Source organism: Anomalospiza imberbis, chromosome 1, assembly GCF_031753505.1.
Source record: "Anomalospiza imberbis isolate Cuckoo-Finch-1a 21T00152 chromosome 1, ASM3175350v1, whole genome shotgun sequence".
Taxonomy (NCBI): domain Eukaryota; kingdom Metazoa; phylum Chordata; class Aves; order Passeriformes; family Viduidae; genus Anomalospiza; species Anomalospiza imberbis.
Window position 1 is genome coordinate 121,897,365 of NC_089681.1, and position 18,833 is coordinate 121,916,197.

The 18,833-nt window shown below is 37.1% G+C and overlaps 1 protein-coding gene across 15 annotated transcripts in view; it reads right to left on the minus strand.

The window, feature by feature from the left end:
- HDAC9 (histone deacetylase 9) overlaps positions 1 to 18,833 on the minus strand; it is a 460,804-nt gene that overhangs the window by 23,203 nt on the left and 418,768 nt on the right. For all 15 annotated transcript variants that reach the window (XM_068209506.1, XM_068209496.1, XM_068209568.1 and 12 more), the window contains one exon: positions 6,458 to 6,591. In XM_068209506.1, the coding sequence (XP_068065607.1) occupies positions 6,458 to 6,591 (134 nt within the window). The remainder of the gene's footprint in view (positions 1 to 6,457; positions 6,592 to 18,833) is intronic.

Genomic DNA, 18,833 nt, shown 5'->3' on the forward strand with positions numbered 1-18,833 from the left:
CATCCAATACCTATCCCAATCATTACTCCATCTGCTAGCACTACTAACAATTTTGTATGTGATGTGAATATAATGGGCATGTTTGATCATTTATTTAACTCTTTTTTTTCCACAAAACTTTCATTTTATATTCCAAGCTTGGCTGAGGCAGGCTCCTAAGCTTTTCTGTCTCCTCATCTTTAAGTACAGCCCAACAGACCTTGGACCCTATCTCATATCAGGGAAATTTTATCAGGATCCACAAGTGAGTTCATTACATCATATATCCTGCATAGCCCAAAATGAAGTTCTATTACAAAATCACTGCAGAAATAAAGACAGTGGGTTATGGCAGCTATTTCTGTACCCTTTGAAATGAGACTGCCTGCATTCAAAAAGAGGATTCTGTTGGCAGTTATCCACTGGTTGCATACAACTGTATAGACACAGAGGTGTCCGTGGAAAACATCAGCAGTTAGACCCAATACTGAACAAAAGAAATTACTCTACACCTGGCATATTATGCCATCATCACCTTCCCTCCTACACTTATTGGCATTCAGATCATGAAGGCTATTAAATCTGGAGGCTAACAGAAAAGAAGCTGAAAAGAGCACTGGAAATACACCATAAGGAAAGAAATCTTTCAGAGAAGAACAGCTCAAGTCTGCAGAAATAACCAAATCACTGGAGAGACAGTTTGGACCAGACACAAAGGGTCACATTTTCAAAGCCTTTATGTGGCTGAATTGGGCTTTTGTGTCCAAAGCAGAAGATTAATGTAGAAACTGAGTCTACTAATCATTTTCAAAATAGGAAAAACAATGTAAATGGGTGAAAAATCACTTGGTATGCCAAAATTTGCCAGAGGCATATCAACAAATATTTGAAGAAAGAATTAATGATGGAAATTTCATGTACCCAGAAAGGGATCTGAATTGATCCTTGGGAATGTGGTGAGAATCTGAAACTACAGCAGTCTTATTGAGCTGAAAATTCTAGAATTATCTGTGTTGCCTTTAGCACTGTCATGTTTTAAAGTGCCAAGATTAGCTTCACTGAAGAATGTTGCGGAGTGCAGTTAGAGATTACTGACAAGTGAGGCAAGTGTAAGCAGAAGGTAAGAAGCACTGAGAGCCTGCAGAAGCAGAGGAAGGGGAGGAGGCAGGCAGGCTCCTCAGGGATGCCAGGGCTGCAGGGGGAAGAATCACAGCTCCCCTTCCTTGGTTACACTATGTAAAAAACCTATCAGCATAAAGACCAAGCTTTGTGGCTCTTAATGTTGCCTATGATTACAGAAGAGCAAGTTCAAAGATCTCACAGGTCCTCTTATATTATGTGTTCTTATATTAGAAATTTGAGAGTTTCTGCACTCTGTGTTTACATATAAGAACTTCAGCAGGTATTTTTGTGATCAAGGGTTACAATGCAGTAAGTAAACAAACCAGATTTCATCCAGGAGTAAGTTCAAAGACACAAAGGGTCATTAGGGTCATTAGCACCTGTCAGTCCCTGAAAACCAAGCAATATCTTGGAATTATGTAACTTTGGAATCAGAATATTCTCTGTTTCCTTGGCCAAACCACTTCCTGACTAGCACTGCTCACTTTGGGAACTTTGATGTCACCACGCTGACCTCTGGCACACACATTGCTCCAGTCTCCTATCCCATTCAGATCTCTATTTCCAGACTCCAGGTTTATGCAAGCAGCAGTTGACAGGTGTTTCAGACTCTGTATTAATTTTTTTCTAGTATTAGAGTCAGATTAACAATGAGGATGTGAGATTGTGAGCAAGTTTACCATGCAATTTAAAATTGATCCCAGGCCATATTCAGTTCTATGAATATTTTCATTTTGGAGGGAGAAATGCTTACCTGTTCTGGTAAATAACCCCTTTTAACGCCCTCTTGGCAGAGCTCACTGCCTAGCTGGCAAGCAGCCCCAGATTGACACTGAATTCCACAAAGGAGAAAATGCCAACTTTTCATCATCAGCAGGAAACCTGTAGAGTACAAGCTTTCCACTTAAATTACCATCCTCTTCTAAATGCCAGCTCAACAGATTGTAAGAAAGAAGCACATACTTCACACTCTGCAAGAAAATTGTCCGGTGTAAGCTTTCAAGCATGCTTGGGAGCCAACCAATCACAATGTTTTGTCAAATTCTGCTTCAGACTGAAATTCAAGCCAGAAGAATATTTACTAGAAGATGTTAAATTTAGTAACTTAAAAATGTTTTCACACTTGGGGCCAAATTCGGCCTTGGCCACCAAAGTAAATGAGAACAGACATGCATCCTCTCTGCGCCTTTGTTGCAGGGTCCTGCTGGGCAGAGGCGCTGTGGACTGCACTTCTCTGCTTCCTCTATGCAAAGAAGAGCATGACCCCATCTGTGACTAATTATCACTTGTTACAGACCACAGAAAACTGCTGTGCCACGGGGAGCTAAGAGACACTGCCCAAACCTGTAGGCAGATCAGAGGGACCATGATGTTAGACTGACTTCTGTGTCCTGTACTGACATCACACCTGGCTGCTTTAAAAGGGATGGGATGAAGGAAGTGCTAAATCCTCAGGTTTTGACTCAAAGGGTTTTGTGCTTGAAAGAATACTTCCCTACTCTTTCTTGCTGCAGAAGAATTCCTATATGAATGCAGTTATGTTGGAAATAAAACATAGGATTTAGCATACTGGACTCAAGGAAAGCCCATGCCCAAGGATTTCTTAAATCCAAGTAGTGCCTCTTTCAAAGTAATGTGGAGGAAAGAAAGCAGAATATGTACACTTACATGTCTAGAGCAGCATTACTCACCCCCACCAGGGACCAAAAGTCATGGCAGAGCTATTTATAGCACCAAAACTAGGATGGGCAAAATAGGGTGGAATTTCCATACTCCACAATGGTGATTTTGGGGGAAAATCTCAATATTCAACCAAGTTTGCATAGACTCCTTAGAATAAAATATAAATCTTAATATTCAATGACTTTCTTAATTGAAGTAATATGTATATCTATATACAGTTTGAAAATGAGGTTTAAATCTATGTAAGCAATGTGTGAAAAACTATAGAATCTTTTAAAGAGTGTCACAATAAATGAAAAAAATTAATTTTCAGCACACATATCATAATCTCAGAAAGGCTTAAAAGCAATGATTCTTTTGGAATTATCTGAATCCATAGTTTCCTTTGTTTTGACAGATGCTCTTTTAATGGATCAGTTCTCAAATCATGTTGAGAAAATTCAGGGGTATTTTAAGGCAACTGATGGTCATCTTGGCTTTTCACCTTCCAGAAGGTTTTCCATGTTTACATTTTGGATTTCAAGGGAACCCAGCTGCTTAATCTCTTCTCACCTCTTAGGAAGATTTCCTTCCAAGGAGATAACCTACAGTGCTTCTAATTAGGTCTGCAAATGGTCAAATGGATTTTTCTCAAAGTGACATGAAAACTTTCTGCTCGTAAACAGAAGCATGGAGAAGAAAACCTAAGATAACAAAATATTTTAAAAGTAATTTTTCATGTGAAATTTCTAATTAAAAACAGATCTTTATGAAGTTTATCCTTACTTCTATAATTTCTTTTTTAGTTTATTATTATTTAAGAATATATTCACAAAGCAAACCAAACTGAGCCATTTCAGATACTATACAGTGTCATGCCTTCTTTCCAGTTGCTGTCAGAAAGGGTGTGGATCTCCTCAAATTTCTGTATTACTTATACCAGCCCTTCCATGCTCAAATTTTTTAAAGAAAATTAATTTGATAGAGGATTATTTTCCTAATGTCTTCACTTAATTTTTTTTTAAGAGAAGAGTGAGAAGTTATCTTACTTAACAAATCACTAAGCTATAAGCCATGTATAAATTAAAATATATCTCTTTTGGATGTCAACCCATTTTCCTTCTTGGTTCTCTAAGAGAAACTAAGAAAATAAGGCATTCTGTGCTTGTAAATTTAATGTTACCTCTTAGGTAACATATCAGACCAGCACTCCCTGAAAGTTGAAAGTTGTAAATTGTGGCTAGTTTTAGAACTTTTTTTAAAGTGTTATTGTGTTGGTAATAGAACACATGAAGCATTGAATTTCTGTATTGTAAAGTCCTGGCCAAAAACAACAAAAGAAAAGAAAAAGTTTTGAAAAAGCTCTGCAAAATGTTTATGAATTTTAATCCTCAGCACATGAATAAATACGTCTGACAAACTGCAGGGTACCTCACAAAGGCTTTTCCCAACCTTTCTAATTTGAGTTCAAATACATGTGTAGTGTTTAGAACTGAAGTTAATCTTGTCAATGTTTTTAAACTAGGGGTGCAGCATATACCATTATTTGTAAAAGTGAAAGGCAGATAATAAGTTAAAATTATCCTATTAATCACCTGTAAAGAATTGCATTCAGAGAAGAATGCATCCTCAAATTATAGTAACTGGTTGTTTAAAGAAAAAAAAAATCCGTCCTTGGCAGAACACGCTTGGTGTTTGCTGTGCAAGTTCATGAATAGTATGCTGAAATCAAGTAGTGTATATATGCTGTGGACCATGTGGTGCATATTGCCATAAATCTATTTCTAAATGCTAACTAGGTATCAGACTTTCTCATTATTGTCTGCTCCTTGGCAACATCTTTACTTATTATTTTTAGCCAATGTCGGTTTATTGTGGTACTCTTGGTAGCAACATCCTCTCTGGAGTACTTTTCTTCACAGCCATAGCATATTTTGTCTTTGAAATTCTGCTGCACCAAACCACTTGATGCACATCCCAGAAGACAATGCTGTTAGCAAAAGGACATGAGAAAAAATGATTATTGCCTGAGATGTTTCAAGTTATTAAGGACTATGTTCTTTTACAAGTGAATTAAAAATGACTGCATGTAGGTTTTTGTATTCATTCTCATTCAGTGATAGCAGAACTAGTAGTTGGGTTTGATACAGTGGTAAAATAAAATAAGGCAGTTTCAATAAATGGGTAGCACCACCAAATGGTCATAGCTGGATAGAGGGACCCAGGCACCTACACAGAGGAGGATACATCACACCATCAGCATAGAACCATTCACATTAGTCCCACAAGGGTGAAAACTTCAGAGAATGGGTTTAAAAATGCTATGAAAAGCCATTGGTGTTGTAAAGTACTATCACAGGGAAGATGACAACAGAAATATCAATGAGAGTGCTCTGGAATGGCAGCTGATCAGGAAGGCAATGCTGCATTACTAAGATTTTCAAATGCCTCAAGCTGGGTTATGTAATTCATATTTCAGTACCTAAATAAAAGAACTAACACTGAGCTGAACAGCTTTTTTAGTAGCATATACCATCATACTGGAAAACTTTCCTTATGGATTTTGTCAAAGGTGACAGTAGATAAAACCCATTGAAACCTTTTTGTTTTTTTTTTTCTGGTGTCTGTTTAACATTTCTGAGAATATTTTTTAAAAAGCTAACACTTTATTCATTTTATGTATAATGTAAAAAAGTAACAAGCATTGTTGATGTGTCATAAAGATGAAAGGCAAAGGTTTAAAAGAACACTTAAAAAATTCTTCTACCCAACATCCATCAGAAGACACGTTACTTCACCTTATTCACACAGGTAGGAAGCCTTGAAGTGGAAGGGAACTGGCAACTAGCCTGCAATTTGGCACTAATGCATTTGATTGGAGAGATTATATAGCTATTAAGACTTCCCCTGAGGGGGAAACAAAGTAGCACACTCCACTTTATAACAAGATCTTGCAAAATTCACAATTTATGGTAAAGGCTTTTGTTCCTTAGTAAATTATTACTGTATTTATAGGATAAAAGATATTTTTTTAATGGACAGCAGAAATATTTTCACTAATAGGAATCTTTATCTTGCATTTGTATACATAAATAGCACATATTCATATTTACTTAGTCTTATAGTCTCCTCTCAAAAGTTGTTAACATATACAGTGTTTGATAACTCTTGGAAACTCCATTTCAACTGCATACAGATCAACCTGAATCTTCATTAATATTTTTTTAAAAATCTTGTACACATTTTTTTAATGTTTCAGAAGTGAAGTGTCAAAACACTGCAAAATATGTGCCTTTGCAATATCCAGTTTCAGAGATTACCAGTTACCTTGAAAAAGTCATTTTTTCCCCATGATAGTTACTTAAAAGGTCCATTCCTAGTAGATGATATGTGCACCAGTGACTACCAGTGATGTCAAGTCTGGTATTCAGCACATCACTAAAATCAATTTGGAGGTTTTAAATTTTACTCAGAACTGGGAATAATTTAGGCATAAACTAAAGAATTTGTATAATCATCTAATTTAGAAGTATTTATGCAACCAGGCCTGTTCATTTCCAAGACATATTCAAATTCCATGGTTTTTATACCAAACAAAAAAAGGACTGACACTATTGTTACAAAAAGAATACCAAAGATAGCATCTTCAGCAATTTTTGCTCATTCTCTCCACCTGCTATGATTTATGTTTTACCTCATTTCCTAGGAGGGCATTTATACAGGCTTCAGAGGCATCACAGATGGCAGTAAGGTCATGTCCTCCCTCCAGTGCCAGCACCACGCGGCCGTTCGCCAGCTTCAGCAATTGCTTGGTTAGGTGACCAAAACCTGGTATTCAAATACAGGAGTGCAAATAATTAAAGCAGAACAGGCATTGCAGGCATATTTCACATCTGCTGCACAAGAATGTCGAAAGCTCTGGAATACTGTACAAGGAGCACAGGATATACTTAGTCCAGGATCCTGTTTCTGACCATGGCCCTCACCAGATGATGTGGAGTTAGTATACTGAATTTTTTATGAGGCACTTGTGAGATAATATCCCTCATGCTGATCCTTCATTGCTGGAGATTAGTTGAAACACAGGGATGTGTCTCTTCTTATCTTTGTTAATCATTATCACCTTGGATTCTCTTCCTATTTGCATAGCAGTGGGACATATAGTCATGTTATTTAGAGAGATTTGACATAATCCTGGTCACTTATGGCATTGATACGACAAATAATATTTGTAGTTAAACTACAGTGCTATAATTAAAAATAATTGTGCTTTCCAAATGGGATGATGAAGGGTTTTTTTATTTAAAAATTACTTCTTCCTTTGTATTTGAGGTTTGAGAATAATATAAAATCATGGACGGAGAGATAGTGGAAACATATGTTACCTCTTAGCTGCATCTTGAAGTGTTTTTAGAAGCAGCACTAACAACTTTAATTCAGGGTTTTGGAGTAAGTTGAAACTGTCTAGAACTTCATAGCTATCTCTACCAGTATCGCTCACTCCTGACCAACAGTACTCTAAGAAACTCTGCACCATAGCCAAAAATGATGGCACTCCATTTTCTGTGGTGATCTGTAACTACACAGACATTACCACAAAGTTTTCATCTGTGATTCAAGTAAAGTTAATTTATTACATTTTTAAAGACAAGAAAAATTGCATGAAATATGTCAACTTAGAGTGAAGATTTTTGGAAAAAATTTTTAGTAGTTTCCTAGGACAGCTATTGTTTAATCTCTTTCAAGTAAGAAATTATAAATAAAGATTTGAAACCATTGATGTTAAATAAACATCACATCTTATTCTTAACTTTTCCACTTGATCTGTACTATTTGCTCTATTGATGGTCATCGCTATTCATTCCAGAGCATTTCATTTCCTTAAATAAAGCATTAAAAGGTACCTCCTAAACCCTGGAGTTCTATAAAGAACAACATCTTCAGTGTTCCAGTGAAGAAGACCATATATTAAAACTGCAAAAATTACAAGCATATTTTCCAGAGAAATTTTCCAAACTCATGTTTACTTCTGTTTTCATCTCAGGATGTAAAATGGACATCTTTGTTAAGCACATATCCAAAGGTTTTTAGAATAGGAACTTTAAATATATCAAATCGGGATTAGCTGTACAGACATAAAAACCCCAAAACAAAAAAACATATAGATGATCATAGAAACCGTTGAGGTGTTTTCTTGAGCCACTGCCCAATCTTCTGTACCCTAAAAGTACCACAATTTTGATTCTAGCAAAGTAACTACACCATGGTTCAAATTATATAAAGGGCTAAATAACAAGTAAAACCTTAAACTCCCATTTAAACTCAGCCTTCCCTCATGAAAAAAAAAACCCAAAAAAACCCCAACAACTCCTCCCCCCTACCCCCCACAAAAGACCAAATTTAGACAGGATAATAAAAGTGAAGGAAGGAGTGGAATGAGGGTAACCTTTGATCTTTAGCCAATTTCTGTTCCCTTTTACCTACAGAAATTATTTCTGTCTGCATGTTACACATGAGATCTTTAGGTCCATAAGAAGGGAGTGACAACAGTGTAAAGTGAATCAAAGATAGAACATTTACAGGAAATGAAGAAGAATGAATAGGCACAGGCTCCCCACATCTGTAATTCACCCTTGGAGTGTTTGAGGAATCCAACAGCACTTTTAAGATGACATTATCCTTTGTATTATACAGATTCTGTGCAGGAAAAGCTCTACCATGTTTCCCCTGCACATTGGAGAACTTTTTATTACTGCAAATATTGCTATCTCCACATCGTAATCTTCTGAGGTTTGTAGGGCAATAAAGACTCTTGCTATGCCTTTTCTTCATTTAGACAACCATACATAATATAAACCCACATCATTGTTATAATGTTAGTTTGTCTGCCTGGTTTCCTGATGATTTTCCTAGTATCAGTGCTAAAAGAGTCACCCCTGACTTGAATCAGGCTACAATGAGGTACACAGAAAGCATCTTTCCAGAGATCACGGTAACAGGATAAACTTTTCCAACCCAAATTAACATGATGGGGCTTTTCTTCAGTATAACTACCATGAGAAAGTAAAGGTGACTTGCTAGAAAGTGAAGAAATAACTTTAATCAACAGTACCAACATCGCCAGTGACTGAATGAGTTATGGAAATTCTTAACAAAGAAACTTGGTTCCTGTGTCACTGCAGCAACCTAGAAAAGATGTTAGCTTCCTCAAGGAAATCCCCTGGAGTGCAGAAGTAAGAAAATGGAAAGAAAGGAATCCCAGTGAAGTAATAGTTTTAAGATGGGCTGTAGTTCATGCCAGATAATTAATAAAAACAAAAAGAAAATAGTAACAAGCACCATTAAAAGAATCCATCATCTCCCCTGATATAAGGAGATCAAGCACTGGCCAACTTAAGGTGAGAAAGGAATCAGACAAGTATTTTGAACCCTGGGCCTTCCAACTCATATGACTATTTAGAAATCAGCAGCAGTTCTTGGCCCTTCTACTGTACCTGCTGAAATCTTCTTGCAAATGTGCTCAGTGATTTTGCATTTCAGAGAAGTGCAGCATTTTTTTAAAATTAGGCTTATGCAGTGTGCCAGGAAATTGTGAGAATGGTTTTGTGCCAACTATTATGTTCATAATTTCTGTAATTTAAACATTAAAAGTTTCATCAATAGATGAAACAACTTGCTTCATCAACAGATACAACATTTGGGTAGCCTGGGTAGAACTTGCAAATGCATTTAATATTTATTTGCTATCATCCTATTAAATATTATGATTAACCTTTGATTTCTACAAGAAACAAAAAAAAACCTAATTCTGGAATTCCTACCCACCAAGTGTTTTATACTTTCTTCACAAAAAAAATGGGGTGCACAATGTACATCCAAGCAGCGAAGACTAGATTAAGACTGTAACCATTATAAACCATGTTATGCATTGGAGAGATAATCTGTATATGAGCTGTTATTTGCCAACCTTTGAAGTAAAAATACAAAATTTCAAACCAAAAACATAATGGGTAATTTTTAATTATACCTTTTCCCCTCCTGCAGTATATTATTGGAGGAGATACAATACTCAGACTTTTGTAAGAAATTATTCTAGTGTAGGAAAGTGGAAAGAGAGAAAACTATTTATCTATTATACTAATGAGCAAGCAGTTAGGGTGTTATTGAAGGACACAGCATGATGATCACTTGAATTACCATCTAAGGAAGTAATTCATCTTTTAGTGGACTGAAAGACTGATGTCCCAGTAAGAATCCTGGGGGTTTTTTTTCTGTTTGTAACAGACAAGCTCCCCCCACACTCTTTTTAGTTCTGCTAAGCAGCAAGGAATGGCATGGGTGAGGTTTCTGAAGCCTCATTTGACCAAAGTCAGTGAAGCAACTGTACTGTACTGAAAACCAAAACATGAAAAAAAAAAAAACCTATAAAGAGAGAATCCAGAGTAATTTCCATTTTCTTTTGTTGTTTTTGAGGTATCCTTACTCTGATAACCTGAAATGGACAGTGGCAAGCAGAAGGCAGGTAAAACACCTCTTATCCAGGTCAGTTCCCTTCTGACAGGCTCCTTACACAACCGTGTCTTATGTTACGTGCACTTGAAGTAAAGCTAACCAGTCAGAGTTCGTATGGAACAATTTCCCATTTTGCAGAAGAAGCATTTGAGAATGAAGACAACTTGTGAACATTATTCTTATTGCATCCTTTCCTCAGCAGACAGGGAAAGGAACCATCTGGATGGGGTGAACTCCCAGCCATCACCGCAGCACTCCTTGTTTGCATAAACAGTCATATATGCAACTCAATTTGCCAGCAAATGTGCAAACATACACAGTGGGGACTAAACCTGCCTCAGCAGAAGACAGACCCCTTCCCTCTCCCCCACTGTGCATAAGGAGAGCAGATGTCTCCTGTGCAGTCATTTTTGGGTGATGCAAGCTGAACAAAGCCACGGTGCTGGCCCTTGCTCACTGAAGATGGCTGGTGAAAGAACAGGAACACATCAACCACTGAAAGGTTGGAGAAGCTTTAGAGTTATCATAAGGAGAAAGCATCAGCTTTTTCAGCCTCAGCAGCAGCGCCCCAACAGCTCTTTTGGCTTCAGTGTCTTAAAAGCTACAACCCAACCCTAAATTACAGGCAGAGCTCTGGTGAGCTCCTCTGGATACTAAGAGCAGCCTGGAGAGGAATACATGCAAAACACAAAACCTCCAGAGTCTCTGTCCTGGACCTTCAAGCATGTATTTAACTATTATTTACCATTTAATCGTGTCATTACTCTCTAATTTACTTGACAATGTGTTTTCCTCTCATTAAAACTGTTGCAATGATCGCTGCCAAAATTCTACCCACCAGTGTTCTGTGCTCCTTCCCTGTGGCTCCTTTGTGACTATTTGATTAATTTTCATTGATATTTTTCCAACAATAGCATCTAAAATTAACTGGGTCAGTTTTTACATAACTTCCTGAGTCACCAGGCTACGTGTCCTAAATAAATATGTCCATGCAGGAGTCAAATGATTATTTACCCTTACAGCACTAGCAGCGGCTGGGATATTTTACAAAGCTCGTATTCTATGATAAGAGAACATATTTTATTCTCAGCTCTTAATTCAGGACCTTTTATTCAATCAAAACTTCATTTGGATGAAGTCAGAGACTTGACTCAGTTGGCAGGACATGGCCTTGAGTGAGGGGGAAAAGGAGATTTTAACGCCAAATACATTCTTATGAAAAACATTTTCCAAATGGCTAAAATTACAAATGTTAGTGTTGAGGTACCTGAATTTAAATGGTACATTTGGCCTCCAGGCATTAGCTGCTGATTTCTTGCTTTTAATACAGGAGGAGGAAGCTCAGTAACACTTCAAATTACATGTCTCAAGCAGGCATTTAATTTATATTAAATTAGACAGTAATTGTATGTTAAATAAATACCAATAGTCTCAGGAACACATTTTTATGGAATAACAATTTATGTAATGGATGTTTTTATTGCATGCCTGTTAGGTCTACAGTAATATGTTTTTCTTAATTAGCTGCTCTTTAGCTATTACACAGAACATAACTTACTAAATCTCAATATATATTCAAGGATACATAGGATACCTCTTTGAAAGTCAAATACTACAAACCTGTCTTGCTACAGGAAGAGGCGACCTTGCAATGCTCCGTAAGATGGTATTTTCAACTCCCTTGAGATATGGATATATCCAAGTGTGTCATACAGTCCATAGCATTTGCTTAGTCCTTCAGGAGGGAGGAACTTTTATACCTTCACCACACAAGGCAGCACTGACCACCAGGCAAAATGTTTCTTAGAGAAAACGTATGGAGGAAGAACACTCCCTCAAACTTTTCTCCCAATTAATTCATGGTAAAAGGATGGCATTTCTTTTGTAACTGGCATTATCAAGCTTTAGGGATTCTGCACCTTCCAGGAAAGGTCATGGTAATGTACAAAATATTTATGAAGCTTTTAGAACTGCTTAAGTGCTGTTATGTGGATTCAGAGGGAAAATATTCAACCACAGATTTCAGCTGCCAAAGTCAAAGCAGGGAACTTTGGGTATTCCCAAAACAGGCTGGATGGTTTTTAGCCCTGTTCTCACTAGCTCTTTGCTCTGTGCCTTCCTTTCTTCTCTGTTTCCTTACACTTCCTTAATGTCTGCCCCTTCTTATAGCTGGCCCAAGTAATAATTTTTTCACTGTCCTGCTATCCTTCCTCTCTTTTTTTATTTTGCTTCCTATTTAGAAAATCGTCTACTAAGTGAAGCCCGACATGATGCAAGATGATCCATTCAACAGAGATCTTCCCTCTTTTTTCAAGAACCAGTAGTTCAGCATCAGAAAGCAGAAGCCAGAAGAGAGAAGGTATAGGACTTCATATAGCAAGGTGGTATTTCAGAGTCTTGGATTCAGATCTCCCTGAAAAAGGCTGTTGCTACATCTCTGAGGTGAGGGGTTTTTCCATGGAGTTGGGAGAACTTTTTTATTTTTTCCTGGAAACTAAAAACACTTTAAAAGGATTCTGTGGAGATAGACTAATCAAACTAGCAATTATCTGTGAAAATCTGTCCCACATACTGTGAAATCTGCCAAGCTGATAGAGCATGTGGTATTACTGTTATCATAATAACTTCTTCCAAATCTGATCAAGTTGTCTGATTAAACTGATATACAATACATGCATCTGATGTTACAAGTTACAGATGATTATATCTCCAAATCTGAGTCTAGACTCAGTAAGGGGTTGGCTAAAAAACAAGACATCTGATAAAAAAAAAAATCAAAGTTTGAGGAATTTGTTTCTAATCCATGCTGGAATGAAAATCAGATACTACTATTGACTATCCAAATAAATCAGTAAGCTTGATTAAGTTTGGAGAAGTTGATTATAATGCTACTGCCTATAAAATCAACTTGACACATTTTTAAAATATGTGGGGCAAAGTTTCTGCTGTTATACATTGATAGCTGAAATGTGGGCACTGTGTTATAACTGAAAACAATCTGATGGGAAGATCTAGTCTTATTTCTTTTTTTAACTGATGAAAAGCCAAGTCAGTTAATGCTGAATTGACCCAGGAGGCTAATGCAAAGGATCTGATTTAAACCCCATCACTCAGAAGCTAAGAACTGACTGCCATTTTCTGAAGATGGTCTAATATATTCTCCCAAGAAAATCCACATGGACTATAGGATCTTTCCAATTTATACAATTTCTCAGGGCATACAAATTAAGGCTCTCACTTTATTTTCAGTCATTTACTGACCCTACTACATCAACATATCAGATTAAATTAAAAGCTCATTCCTTAGCCAGTGTTAATCAGCATATACCATTATCTAAAGACCTAGCCTCCAGATGTGGACCATTCATCATTCCAAGGCTAGTCACATACATACAACAAGCACATCAGGGAGACGTCCTTGTAGGTGGATAGACTTGAAGTAAACACTCTATTTCCTGACCAATTTGGCAACAAGTTTCCTGGTGAACTCAGTATTAGTATCAGAGGTCTAGTGCCCCTCAGGATTTGGATCACATTGTTTAATAAACATCATTTTATGAAATCAGAAGGGAATAAGGCACTGCATTTCTAAGGGATTACTGTACATCTCATATAGTTATTCACTCTCCCTCTTGGCCCTGTGCCTATTAACCCCACCTGACACATGCTATAATCACCCAGAAATGCACTGCCTGTCACCACTTATTGAAAAGGTAATGTGTAAAACTCGCTAGAGGAAATGGTATTGAAACTAGGTTTGGGGGTCTGACTCCTTACAGTCTTCTGTTTAATTGCAATTTCCAAGTAAAATACATTGAGCAACTTTCTATTATATTGTTCTGTTACAAAAACATGTAAGAATTAAGGATGTGATTTCAACCCAGACAACTGCCCTTATGTACTTTTTCATACTATTAAAAGGACATAAAAAAGCCATGAAATGGTGGAATCGTAAAAGCAGCTGTAGCTACCATTTGAATGACATAGGTGACTCTATCCAGCCTTCTCCATGAATAGAGAAGTTATGTCAGAACCTTATCAGTCATGTTATTACACAGCAGAGTTTGCAGGATCCTTAACTTGCTGGGAACACAAGAAAAGGTGGCAGGGAGCTGCACAGGACAGGCTTCAGGTGAAGGCAGGACTGATGACACGTTGTTGTCATGCACAGCAGGTGGAAATACGTAGAAGACATTTTTATTTTCTGGTCTGTTTCCACAGAAATTCTACCACACCACCTCTCTCTGCTTTGCTCTGACCCCCCCTTCCCCAAATCCCCCAAGAAATACATATGAGAATAAAATATTTTCTTAGAATTTTGAATATCGCATCCCTGTCTTTCCAGTTGTCCAACATAGAGTTATCTGAAAGAGACTTTCTGTGAGATTCTGCAGCCAAGTGGTGACCCACCAATTACTGCCTGAGAATTAGTGGTTCAGAAGCCTTATGGAGTTCTTTACTCAAGTGTATTTCTATCTTTTCTTAGAGAAAGTTAAAGCAATAAGCTGACATGGATTAAATATGCCTTCCAGTGGCTGAGCAGTCAAGGAGTACTACTTTCTGTATTTTCTCAGAGTGAGAAGCACAATCACTCCTGATTCTGCAGGATCCATATATAAGCACATTAGCACTATCTCTGCTTATCATAGCATGACAGCAGTATTAAGGGAAGCGGGACAACGTAAAATAAATGGTAATCTTAATTGAACAATAGAAACATCAAGACAAACAATGGTACTTCTGTGCTATACTCAGACCTAAATCCAGCTAACTAGTGTCAAGGTAATTTGAGGACTCCAGATGTTGTTGCAGCTGCAACAGTCATCTTAGTCATTCTCCTTAAAAGTGGGAAGTTCACAACAGGGCAAAAACCATTCATCCACATTGAGATACTGTTTCTTCAGCAGCAACAGTTATTTCTTCTTCAAGGGAGAACAGTACATCAGCTTTTTTAGCTGGAGACACCAAAAATCTACTACCAGGATAGCTACTGTTTCTCCCTCCAGAGTTTTAACAGCTAGAAGTAAAATAACCTGCTGCAGCGGCTCCAAGCGCTCTTGAGGCTCTAGAATCTTAGCAAATAAGGTGTATCAAATTGCAACATCAGGATTGAATTTACTCTTTGCTCTTATGAAAGCTGAAGATCCACAGTAGCTGAGAGTTTGGGCAAAAATTATCCAAACTTCATAGCAAAACCACTTAGAAACCCTAGAAAAGAAAGACATTCATATGTCTCACTACAAATAAATAGTGATAAACAGGGAGAAATATCAAATTCAGAACAGTTCCATTCATTATGACATGAAGTGGTCACTCCAGCAGAGGATAAACTTTTTAGTACTTCTCAGTTTTGGCCAAATTGCTGATTTAATTTCATAACATAAATGACCATGGACCACAATTGTAGCATCTTCTCACTGTTTTTTACCTAGATTTTAGTGCTAAAATTTATGTTGGGGGAAATTAATTAATTAATTAGCAATATTAATTACTCATGAGAGATAAAGATGAAAGAAAAAAAGAACACAAGAGAATTGGGAAAAGGATAAAAGTGTTTGTTGGGTTAATAAAAGAGACTGCTATTACATAAGAGGACAAATAAATATACATGTGGCTAATAGACAATAAATGCATGGAAGGATGAGCAAGAAAAAAATGAATGTGAGTATGAAACTAAATACTGTCAAGGAAACAGATTTTCTTATAACCAACAGAAAGAGTCAGAAAGTAAAGAGAGCAGACTAAGTTTATGATTTTATTTTTACAAGGGGATGAAGAGCATTTCTGAGTTTTCCCCAGGCATATACTTTTGTATCCTTTATTTGCAGAGAAAGGTGAGATAGTGCCCCAGTAATATTAACATGGAAATCATTCAGTGAACTCTGGGCTCCTCAGTGATAAGCTGCTAACTAAAACGAGGTCTAAACACAGGCAGCTGGCACAGTGCTGGGTGACAGGTTTGTATGTGTGGGCAAAAATGTTTGTGATAACACTAAAAGCATTGAAAACATTTAAATAGGCAGGTACTTGACAACAGGCTGGTCTCCCTAGGAGCAATCATTTGCCATTTATTCAGACATACTACCATACTCTCACAGACACAGAATTTCCTGAACTCATCTGGACTTGAGGAACCAATAGAAGTTGTTCCTTCTAACCTTTTAGCTACTTATATATCTTCCCAGACCATGCCTTTTTCTAATAGGTCATCACAAATAAACTCAAACTACCTTTCCATAAATACAAATCCTTAGTAGCAGTCGAAAAGGTGGCTTCTATCTCTTTCCCAAGTGATGTATAAGTCCATCTCAAGCTGATGAGCCTTGGCATATACCTAGTCCAACCTGAAATAGCTCAAAGATGGCCTATAAGTCTTTTTAACAAAGATAAAAAACAAAGAATTTTTTTTAGTTTCCTTGTACCCAATGTGAACACAAACAATAAATCTTTGCATTTATTATAACACTTGCAAGGATTGAATGCTCATATCTCAGAAGAAAATATGTCTGAAGACAAGTGCTTACACATAGGGAAACAAAAAAGTAATTTCCAAACTTAAGATGATTTTTGGCAGTGATAACTATTAATAAAAACCATTTCTTTAGTGCTAAAGTCTATACAAATCAGAGCAAGATCTGGATGTTGTCTATTCAAAAGGTGTGAAATCCAACACATGCAGCCAGCAGTGCTGATACAGGTGTGATTGAGCAGGTGCGTGGTTGCAGGAAGAGAAGGTTGTAAAAAAATCAATTTTATTTTCTTCCTATCCTGTTTCAGATGCCCAAAAAACAGGCAGGAATAGTCCTTAAGACCCCTTCAGGCTAGGATTTTTTTACTTCTTGCCTTCTCCACTGGGTCTTCCTGTATTCTCACTAGGTCTGGAAATGCTCAAGAGAAATTTGCTTTGACATGACTATTACCTGTTCTGTGGGACAGAACATATAATGCATATAAATATTTACTTGCGTGCATATAATGCAAGCAAGTAAGTATTTATATCAGTTTGGCTCAAATTTCTAGTTGTGTCTTTTCACGGGCAGTTGCAATGCATAAGTGACCTGATGGCTGATGCTACACATCGGAAGACAGAAAAAAAAAATCATTTAATGTGAAATTAAGATTTAAGAAACAAGAAATGTAAGATACCACAGTGCCATTTTTTAAAATCAACCACAGAACTGGGGTTTTAAGGTTGCTTTTAATTATTGGAAACTGGATAACAGAAAAGACCTGATATACAAAGGGCAGGTAGAGGAACATTTATTTCCTATAGTTTTTAGCTTTAGGCAGAAATTAAAAAGTTAGCATTTACTGCTGACTTATAGTTAAAACTCAGACTTTGCTCTCTCTAGGCAGAGAAAAGCAAAGGTCCAGAACAGTAGATGTTCATTTAATTAGCATCTCTATCTTACAGCATATGCAAAAGGGGTCCATTGTGCAAGCAATCATAAATCTCTCTTGGACTAGCTTCAGAGCAATTGACCTTACAACCCAAATAATGCTCCTTTGTGCACAGTTTTTGGATGAATTTTCTAGATTTACTGTTCCAAAGAAGGAGTGTGTAAACAATTTCAGGCAAGACTGAAGTAAGCAACTCACTCATCCTACATATGGATAAATGCTTGTGCCAAACTGGGAAACTTGTTCTGGAAAGAGTCTCTACTGATGCTACTTTCAGTGGTTCCAGATTCAAATTTTTCATTTATTTGATTTTATGTGCTGATACTGTCTTAATTAGGAATGAAATGAGGAGAAGAGAAATGACAGGTTTTAGCAGTTCATTGGACAGCAGAGAGTATTATAGGGAAAGGTAGTGACATTTGCCAGTACAAGAGTATTCCCTTGTCAGTCATCAAATGACTGCCACCAATAAAAATTTCTGCAGACCTTTTCAAGAAAAAGGCAGAAGCAGAAACATAGACAACATAAATGTAACTTCTTGTTCCCACTGTAACTGTGCAGTATTTAAAATTCTTGATATTTCTTCTTTCTATGAACAAAATTTCAGGCCACATCTTGAAAAGTTCAATATAAAAGGCACACATATCACTTCCATACATGTGCTCGAGGTGATGTCTATATGGAAACAGTGATTAACCCTTTCCTTGATGAAACACTGTAAAGCCTTTATTACAAAATTTATAAAAAAAAATGTTACCTATATGAGCAGTGCTCATTAAAAATCTCAAAGTAACTGGCTCCAAGATGAATTTTGGCAAACTGAATTCCGCATGTAGGAGGGCAATTTTAGCATTTAGTATATACCAAAAAATTTGCAATTAACCCTGAGAGAGTCTTTTGGGGTTGGCCACTCCTGCAGGGCTCTGGAGGGACCACTAACAACCTTAGGGACCTGGGCTTTCAATTGAGATCCCAGGGTCAGGTGGTTAAAGCTGGGGCAGCCCTGAGTACCTCAAACTCCCTAGGATGTTATCCCTATCCTTCTATTACATCTAAGTATGGTCAATCTTTTACACAGTAATGGAACTGATCAAAGTAATAGTAAATGAATAGGTCAGGTAGCGTAGCCCTGTTTCATGTTTGTAACACTGTTTGTA